Source organism: Camellia sinensis, chromosome 4, assembly GCF_055761805.1.
Source record: "Camellia sinensis isolate YWXY chromosome 4, ASM5576180v1, whole genome shotgun sequence".
NCBI lineage: Eukaryota > Viridiplantae > Streptophyta > Magnoliopsida > Ericales > Theaceae > Camellia > Camellia sinensis.
The window spans coordinates 18,090,825-18,101,085 of NC_138964.1; the positions used below are offsets into that span (position 1 = coordinate 18,090,825).

At 37.2% G+C, this 10,261-nt stretch overlaps 1 protein-coding gene across 2 annotated transcripts; it reads right to left on the reverse strand.

The window, feature by feature from the left end:
* Nucleotides 1–761: 761 nt before the first annotated feature.
* On the reverse strand, nucleotides 762–9,955 carry LOC114308285 (uncharacterized). 2 transcript variants are annotated; one of them, XM_028253855.2, is made up of 6 exons: nucleotides 9,623–9,955; nucleotides 9,138–9,252; nucleotides 8,306–8,992; nucleotides 8,062–8,170; nucleotides 3,041–3,097; nucleotides 762–1,021 (listed from the first exon to the last, which is right to left on the reverse strand). In XM_028253855.2, the coding sequence occupies exons 1-5, from the start codon at nucleotides 9,703–9,705 to the stop codon at nucleotides 3,072–3,074; spliced, it is 1,020 nt and encodes a 339-aa protein (XP_028109656.2). In that variant the 5' UTR covers nucleotides 9,706–9,955; the 3' UTR covers nucleotides 762–1,021; nucleotides 3,041–3,071. The 2 variants fall into 2 exon arrangements, with proteins under 2 accessions (XP_028109656.2, XP_028109655.2); XM_028253854.2 differs by having other exon boundaries at nucleotides 3,034–3,097.
* Between the last annotated feature and the right edge of the window lie 306 nt (nucleotides 9,956–10,261).

The window sequence follows — 10,261 nt, forward strand, 5'->3', positions numbered from 1 at the left end:
ACTGTTAGAAAGGAAAACATAGTATCTTGTTGCAATGGTGGGGCATGGTGGTGTTGTTACAGGAATGGTGATGATGATAGTGCTATTATGGTTGCAGGGTGGTGGCAGTAGACAATGATGGTTGGTGTGCTAGTGGTGGGGGTGGAAGTGAGTGGACTATTGACAGGGTTAGGAGAGATAGAGGAATGGCAGAGGATGGGTGAAGGTTGGGAGAGTACGGTGGTGGTTAAGAGCGAAAGTTGGGGTAAAAAAACAGAACGAGATGTAGGCAAATAAGATAATTATATCCTGACATTGAAGGGTATCTAAGTAATTTTAATTTTTATGTCGATTATGTTAAAAATAAACCCCTTTTTTTTTTTTTTTTTGGTATGCAAAAAATAAACTCCGAAAGACAAAATAATGTAATTTCCAAAACTAGAAAGGACAATTGTACTTTTGCTAAACCTCAAGGGGGTATTGATAATTCTCCCTAACCATGTCTGATTTAATTTCATTTTGGTGAACATATCTCTTTCTTTCCCTCATTTTCCCATGCTTGTATACAAAAATTCATCAAAACCACCATACCCAGTGAGTATGTGGAGGTTGGATGGTTGAGCTAATATTCAAACTCTAATGTGACACTAAAATATTAGCAATGAATCTTCATATCTGCTACACAGCTCTTTCAACAAAAAACCAAAATGTGCCTTTTTACAATTTCAAAAAGAAATATGCTGAGGATTGATATCCCAAGCACAATCATGACTTTCACATTCTGAGATTGAAATTTCTCTTTGCTTTCACATTTTAAATATGAAGCTTTGACATTCCATATCAAATTGTCAAAGCTACCAAATCACACGATAGTGTCAAAGACTACATGTATGCATTTTCATTTCGAGTAAAAATATAAAAAATACAATCTTCCCGGATGCAAATTATAATCCATGAACTTGAGAACGGTGACTACGAATCTTTTTTTTATAAGAAAAATCCCCAGTTTTTGCAGTTTTCCATACGAGCACTGCTACATTACCTGCAAATAAACATGTGACTATCAAAACTCAGTTTACATCTTTGCTTGTACATAAAAATAACTATTTGCAGTCAAGATCAAGTGTCAGTATGAAATTTAAGAATTATTTGGTCATTATTTCTGAAGCAGTTTTCTTTCTTGCTTCCGTTTATAACCAAGCACTTTCGTTTTCAATAGCAGGAAAAAGTAATTGTTTAGCAGCATCTAATATGTTGATTACTCTATTCAAGCATTTCGTATGATACTTGGGTTAAACACTCTGAGACTGCTTCACACTCTTTTTCTTTTCCATCTTTTTTTTTTGGTTCACTTTGTTTTACAATAAAGAAATCGAAACTTACCTTTGATATTTATGCTTTATTAAGAGAGGTTGCCAAAATACTGGAACTGGAACCAAGCAGTCCCAACTATTCCATGTGAAAAAATAGATGCACTCTCATGGTTCATGCTGTGTTTTGAGAGTGAATCTAAAGAAAAACATGGGCTAGAGAGGAAGTGGGGAAAAGGTCTACTAAACCAATTTGTCTAATATATTTAACCCCTTGCTAAACCAAACCAAACTAAACCTTGTATCCAATTAAGTGGAGTTGACTACATGAATTTTTTTTTGCTATCTTGTTCTGTCAAGAGATATATGCTCAGTTAAATTAAATAAATTCATTTTTTCACTACATCTCATACTGGTTTACGTCTTCCCCTGCTCCTAACATTTCCATTTGCGGTGATCCGGTCACTTTTCTTTATCGTTACATCTGTAGGTCCACTTTGTACATGACCAATCATCCTAGCTTGTTCTCTTTCAGCCTATCTCCAATTAGTGCTACTCCTACCATTTCACAACTATATTTATTTCTATTGCCTCACCCTGCTTTTTTAATAATCGAGTCTAAGTAACAAAAATATTCAGTACTCGTTATCTCCTAATTAATGGGTACTAATTGGGCTTTTCTTTTTCTTTTTTCTTGTTATCTCCAAATTTTCAATCTTCACTTCTCCATTATTTGTACTTCTACTTCCACTATTGTCATTATATTGCATATACTTAGATTTATTTATACTAATTTTAAACCCTTTCTAATTCAATGTGCATTCTAAGTTTTGTTTTTCCAAGCATGTGGTAGCAACTACTGTCTGCTAATCATGGTTTGAAATCACAGAAAGCAGGCAGCTCCTGCCTAAAATTGGTTATGGCTTTTCTCACCCCAGAGAAGAAGGAAACTCTGGCCATAAAAGATGGCCAAGAAACCAAGAACCCATAAATTTTTGGTGCCATAATTTTTGCTACCCCAATCCCATGGCACCAAAAATTAATATTAATGGAAAAACAAAATAGAAGGATCAAAGTGGACAAAGTATGTTACAAGCCTTGGTTCGTAGACATTGCAAATTAATTATTTGTGCATAGCTATGAAGCAACAATTGACTTGGACAAGAGAGGTGGCCACATTTAGAGTTAGTTGGGTTTAGTTTGTTAGTTTAGTGACAATTTGTTAGTTTGATAATAGTTTGTAATAGAGTTATGTTGGGTTTTGCTTTTGTACCAATCTGTAACAGAAAGTTTGTTACTCTCTGTTAAGAGGTTATTAGCTCAGTTGTGGGATAAGTAGTATAAATAAGAGGTAGGGGAGGAAGATATGGAAGGTCTGTATTCAAATTGTTCTCGAATTAGAGAAAATTGTATTGAAACGTTTCTGGTTGTGAGGATTGTCGAGAAGGTTATCTTATTTCTTCACCATTCAGATTGTAACAATGTAAGAGGAAAGGAAAAAAGGATGAAGCACAAAAAATCAAATTAATTAATCTTTTACATCGCCAATTCGACATTGAAATTTAGATCCAAGCAAAGAACCTTAATCTTGGTCTAGCATGATGACCAATGACTTATCATATTTGCTAACAACATGGTCAAAAGTACTAAAAATAAACAAACATGTAAAGACACAACCTACGTCCTTTTTTTCACCCCCAAATTTTCATGAAATGAAAATAAGTTGTGACAAATATAGAAGTACCTCTCACCTTGCCCAGGAGCAATTAATAATTCTTGCTGTCAGGTTGAATAGAGTACAAAAGGCACTGCAAACAAACAAAATAAAACTTTAGCAAAGTTTCCAACAAACAAAGCTCACCCATAATTAAGACTTAATCCTATGTTTGGTTCATCAGACTGAGCTCAAATGGAATGATCATTCTATCAGAATGTTCATTGTCATTTGGTTCACCAAAAAAGTTTATGTAAAATGCATTTGTAATGGAATCATCATTCATTATTGTAAGGGAATGGTTATCTCCATAAGGAAGCTAAGGAATGATCATTTTATTCCAATCCACATTCATTCTAGTGAACCAAACACTACCTAAGAAATTTATATTCCTCATGTCATGTGTTATGAAAAATGAGAAATATAAACGTCAAAATGTTCGTTCTCATGTTTGGTTCACTAAAAAATTTTTGCAAAATGCACTACCATAATGGAATTATCATTCATTATGTTAAGGCAATGGTAATTTCCATAAGGAAGCTAAGGAATGATTAATCCATTCCAATTCACATTCATTTCAATGAACCAAACACTATTTAAAAGATTTATATTCTTCATTTGTTACAAAAAATGAGGAATATGAACATCAAATGTCCATTCTCATGTTTGCTTCACTAAAAAAATTACGCAAAATGCATTACAAATGGAATTGTCATTCATTATCATCAATGGCCATTTCCACAAGGAAGCTAGGGAATGATCATTCCATTCCAATTTACATTCATTCCAATGAACCAAACACTACATATCTAAAATATTGGTGAGTTGCATGTTAAAGGTATAAATTGTATTTCTGCTATATACACCAGGCGATACAAGGTAATTTTAATGCAAAATAGGAAATTTTCTTTTATACTTAAAGAGACCAATTAAATATAATTTTCCTGTAAGAAATAATGTATAGAGAAAGAGAGAGAATAAATTGTATGTATTATTATTGATTGATATATTGATTGATAGATTACAAGATGCATTAATTACAATTCCTATACAATCTATATATAGAAGAAAATGTGGTAGTAGGTGTAGTGGAGGTGATAGTGGGTTAGGTGAAGTGGAGTGTGTAGTGGAGTAGAGGTAGGTGAAGTGGAGTGTGTAGTGGAGTAGGTGAAGGTAATGTGGTAGTAGGTGTAGTGGAGGTGATAGTGGGTTAGGTGAAGTGGAGTGTGTAGTGGAGTAGAGGTAGGTGAAGTGGAGTGTGTAGTGGAGTAGGTGAAGGTAAAGATGGGAAATTCTAACAGCCCCCCGCAAACTCAAGGAGGAGAGAAACTAACCAACTTGAGTTTGGAGAGAGTAACAAAACAAGAAAATACATAAAAATAAAAAAGGATAGGAGACACTGTATGGTCGTGTCAGACCGTTGGTGAAGACACTGTATGGGGTGTCATAACGTTGTAGAGGACACTGTATGGTGGTGTCAGACCGATGTAGAAGACAGTTTATGGGGTCATGTCGGACCGTTGTAGAAGACAATGTTGTGACAGTTTACGGAGTCTTGCTGGACCCTTGTAGAAACTAACCGGAATCAATGTCGGGACAGTTTACAGAGTCTTGTCGGACCCATAAAGGAGCTAACCGGAATCAATGTCGGGACAGTTTACAGAGTCTTGTCGGACCCATAAAGGAGCTAACCGGAATCAATGTCGGGACAGTTTACAGAGTCTTGTCGGACACTTGTAAAAACTAACCGGAATCAATGTCGGGACAGTTTACAGAGTCTTGTCGGACTCTTAAAAAGTTGCACCCTCAAAAGGTGTGCCCAATTTTGTCAAAAGGCGTGCCATCAAAAGGCGTGCCCAATTCATCAAAAGGCGTGCCATCAAAAGGCGTGCCATCAAAAGGCGTGTCCACTTTGTCAAAAGATGTGCCATGAAAAGGCGTGCCAGTTTGTCGGGCGGCAAGAGGCGCGCGATACGCGTGGCTGCCTCGGCTATTTAACCAAGACGAAGGCTGAGGCTGAGGCATACCATTCTGAAACCAACCCTTCGCTGAAAAAACTCTGCCTCTGCGGAGAGAGAAACTGTGGAACACTTTGTTGCCATTCTGTCACCAACCCTTCCGAACATTACCAGTCTGAAATTGCTATTTCGCTGAAACACTTAGCAACCCAAAAACATGGCCTCTTCTTCCCGTCCAGCTACCCAGAACCTGCTCACGCTCTTTCCAGAACTGAACGAGCCCACAAGAGAAATAACTGGTGCGGTGGCCAGTGAACCTCAACCAAACACCTCTGGTTTTGCTCCATTGAACTTTCCGATGCGGTCGGTGGAGCAAAAAATGGCGGTGCAGTCGGATGTGGAGGCCAATCAGTATACCTTGAAGTCATGTGTGGAAACCATGACTGCGGTTACAAATTTGTCGAACCGGCTGCAGAGTAGGACAAATGAGGTGCAGCAGTTAAACGCCCAACTGGCTCTGCTCCAACGCATGTATAAGGATGCGCGAGCAGAGATAAGTGTGCTAAAGGCGGAAAACAAGGAGCTGAAGCGGAAGGCCAGTTTTATGTTCCGATTTGGAGGGCCGCCATATGCTGCAGTGGAGGAGCAGGGAGTAGTGATCATGCCCAGTGGAGTGGGAAACACGGAGGCAACACCGGCAAGGGCCGCCCAAGACGGTGGCAAGAAGAAAAGACCGGCAGAATAGGCGAGAAGAAAAATCCCACTGTTCCGATTTGTGTTGGTTGTGTTTTGTTTTGTTTTGTGTTTTTTTTTTATTTTTATTTATTTTTATTTTTTTTATTTTTTTTTTTTATGCTGTAAAATGCTGATCGGGGTTGATCCCCGGCATGAAGAAATGACAAGTTTGTAAAATGTTGTGTTTTTTTTTTTTTTTTTTTTTTGGGAGTGTTTTGTTGAAAAAATAAAAATAAAATGAAAGAAAACAAGGGAGAAAGAAAATAGATAAAAAATATTTATAGATGGATTATATGAAAAACATCAGTGCGATTGTTTCAAAATAAAGTGGGGTATTTAAAAAAGAGGAAAAGTGACTTGGAAAAAATAAATGAAAATAAGTGATTTTTGAAATCAAATGGAGGAGAGAGAGGGACAAACCCATGTGATAAAGTGGAGAGAGAGTCGGTGAGTGGGGTGCAAAAGGTGAAGGAGAAATGATGGATTGAAAATGGTTTGGGTCAAAAGTGGACACTGTTAGTGGGGAACATGAGTGCATTGATTATTTGATATAATAATAATAATAATAAAAATAAAAAGTTAGAACAGTTGGAGAGAATGAGTGGAGTATGGTAAGGGTTTCATCCAAAGCCAAAATTCCTGCAGCGAATCACTTCGCAAATCCTAGCATGAGCTTTTTCTCTTTCCAGGCTTATTCATGAATTTCCTGGTGATTTCAAGAGCCTCTGGTGGCATTGTGGCAGAGAACACCCCAACCTGGATTTTGGGTGGCAGCAACTGGAAAATATCATAGATCTGATTTTTAAAAACCTCGTGACAGCATTTCATCAGCTTCATCCAAGACAAACATTTTGATGTAAACAGGGCGAAGTGATTGTCTCCGCAACATGTCAAACACACGACCAGGAGTACCAACAACAACATGAACCCCACTAGAGAGAATGCGCTGATCTTCGCGCACACTAGTCCCTCCAACACAAGCATGAACCTTCACACTTTGCTGGGCAAGTTCAAGAGTGGGTGGAAGAACCAAAGCTTGGCACTCAACCAAGCTATAATCTAGCTGCTGCAGAATTCCAGAGCAGAATGTTGCAGTGTTTCCAGTTCCAGACTGTCTCGTCATATGAGGTGAAGAATTCTTCTCCATCAGCCTCACACATGACTACAGTTGCACAAATCTTTGTTGATTTTATCAGCGGAATAGGTTGAGGTCCGGCGGGCGGCTAAGGTGAGGTTGCCGCCCGCCGGGGAAGCGAAAATACTAGGTTTTAAACCAGCTCTGATACCATGTAAGAAATAATGTATAGAGAAAGAGAGAGAATAAATTGTATGTATTATTATTGATTGATATATTGATTGATAGATTACAAGATGCATTAATTACAATTCCTATACAATCTATATATAGAAGAAAATGTGGTAGTAGGTGTAGTGGAGGTGATAGTGGGTTAGGTGAAGTGGAGTGTGTAGTGGAGTAGAGGTAGGTGAAGTGGAGTGTGTAGTGGAGTAGGTGAAGGTAATGTGGTAGTAGGTGTAGTGGAGGTGATAGTGGGTTAGGTGAAGTGGAGTGTGTAGTGGAGTAGAGGTAGGTGAAGTGGAGTGTGTAGTGGAGTAGGTGAAGGTAAAGATGGGAAATTCTAACATTTCCCTATGTGAATCATCTACCAGATAAACAGAATATTTAAAAGAAATCATGCATGGATGCAATCATGCAACCCAATGGTATGGTAAATGGCACAATTATGTGGAATAAAAGCTTCTCCAATGGTATGGCAAAAGGCACAAGGTTTAGCTATAGCTAAAATTTAACAATCCTCTTTGTTTATACATCTCTCATGATGATGGGACCCACATCTAACATTTCTATTTGGTATTGTGCAAGAAAATAATAAGAAAAGCATTTGCACTGTTGGAGCAACATTGCTCAAATATAACATTTTGACACTATTTTTGCTAAAATATAGTGACCATCTGAGAAACACAAAGCATCTCTTTCAATCTAGAACTCCATAACCATTCTACTTGACCCTCAGACACTTACAGATGCAATGTCACTTTACAAAGGGTGAGCTGTCAAATCCTCTTGCAGACCAGTCAGTATAACTTCAGCAACACAATTTTAAGATTGTGATTTAAAAGTGAATTATGAACCCTACTTTTAATACACAAAAATAAGTGCTTTGTGATCCTACCAAGATTCTACATTGAAAGACAACTTGATTTCATTATAATTTGACTTATCAACAGGAAACAATTTCGAGCAAGCATATGTAAAACTTCAAGATTAATCAATATATGCATCCTTGTTCAAATCCAGCTATTGTTTACTTATGTTCCTGTGAGTTTAAGTAGATCAGGGGCACACCAATCAGAAAAAGGGTTAGCATTAAAGCAAGCTTGAACCGGACAGAACTCAATTTCAACTGCATATGGGTTTGCACTTGTCTCTGACACCCACCAACCTGTCCGAAGATCTGCAGAACGGTGAACTTGTATTAATTTCTAGGAAATTATTATACAAATATTAGACAAGACAACTTTCTTTCTTTAGAGCTAATGTAATTTGTAAAGAAACAAAGACTAATATAAAAAAGCATCATAAAGCCAACCTGATTGAACCATCTAATCCCTCTCATCTGAGAGGTACTCAATATTCTTCCCTTCGCCTCGGGACGATCTCCACACCTCTGCCTCCAGAAGAATGGTCTAGACCCCTTATCTTTCGGCGTGGCCTCAATGTTTGATACTAATGCATTATTTTGCTGATCTTCATTAGAAACTACAACCTTCCAAGCACCAATATCCGGTGAACTCCATGTTCTCCTCGCATCCAATTCTCCATCAACTTGACAGTTGATATCATCCCTTGTTGCAACAATTTCTGTCGGTTCTATATCTATGACGTACATAGCATCCTTGTTACTAGCAAGAACATCTTTAGATCTCTTTGTACGATATGGAATGTCCTTGTTGTTGGCAGCTTTGTTAATATGACACTCTTCATTTTTTGTGCAATTGTTCTCTTTAAAAGAGCTATTCGCACGATCATCTTTCATAATTTGTGATGTTCCGAGAGTGCCAGAGAGAAAAGCGGCTAAATCATTGCATTCTTCTTCATTTAAATTCACCCACCGAAGGGGTTGTTTACCTTGTTCACTAAAAGATTCACGTAACCCCGTTTCCACGCGAGAAATTTGGCTTTCTATGGCATCAACAAATTGTCTATGCCTCGCCATTGTAACATCAACAGTACGATTTCGGTAGCTCAGCCTCACAGCCTTTTCGAACTCTTCCAACTAAACAACAAAAGATTTCTACTTCAACAATGGAAATTACCAAATTTTTTGAGATTTTAAACATGAAAGTCGAAATTGGGTTTTTGTAACCTATCAAAATTATTTAAAATTGCAATCTTCAGAGAAAAAAGAAGCAGAAACAAACCTGCCATTTCGCGGTACCTAGAGCAGTTTGGAGCTCCCTACAAAGTTCATCCAAATCCTCCGATTTTAGCCCTTCTCTCTTCTCTCTATCCCATCTCCTATACGAAGATTCCATTCTGGGGTGATAAGGAAAAAGAGAAGGTGAGAAATTTTTTCTAATTTTAAGAACTGAATGCCAACAACAAAACAACCCAACAAAAAAGGAATTCCCAAAACTCTTCATTTCCCAGGACATTAAAATATGAAACGAGAACATGGAATTTGACATTCATAGAAATCCCTCAAATTTTAAAAATCTTAATTTTCCATTAGTATTTTCCTCCGCTTTCTCACCAACCAAACAGAGCATAACTGAAAACCCACATCATTAATTAGCAAAAGAACGAAGAAATCAACAAAAACAAACAAACCCAGAACACATATAGCCCAAAAAAAAAAAAAAAAAAAACGAAAAAGAAATGAAAGATGAGACAATAATATACATACATATCTGCAGATTGCTGAACCTCCTCTGCTGCTGAGAAGAAGGTGTCTTTTTGCCATAGATCAAAGCTGTTAGCAACCAACATCTTCACCAAACAAACACCAAAACCACCTTCAAAACCTTCAAGCTTTTCTCTCTTCTCTTCTTTGCTTAAGCAAAGAAAGAGGAAAGAGGAAAGAGAAAGAAAGCAGAGGTGAGAGAGGCGTCTAAGAAATTCTTTTCTTTTTGTTTCTCCTTTTTATTTGTTGCTCTGGAAATTTTGAGGATTTGTGCTGTTTTTGTGTTTTTTTTTTTCAGGTTGTTGGTGGCATAAAAAATGAGTTTGTATCCAGTGTGAGCAGCTTCAGAGTTGTCACTTGAATTTAGCAATAACTATTTGGCACGTGGTCAAAAACAAAATTTAATCTAGAATTCCACGTGGTTTTTTTGTGATGTGCTTCTGAGTTCATTGGAGGGCCTCACACTGCAGTTTAACTGTCTAATTAGCTTATTTTTTTATTTTTTTAGACATGGAAAAATTATTTGGAAGTCCACGTTCAATTTGATTTTTATTAGTCAATATAGTAGGATTCTATATTTTTTTGTTGGGATTTTTATTGATAAGTCCAATTTAGAAGTGTTTTAACCTAAGAAGTCCATGA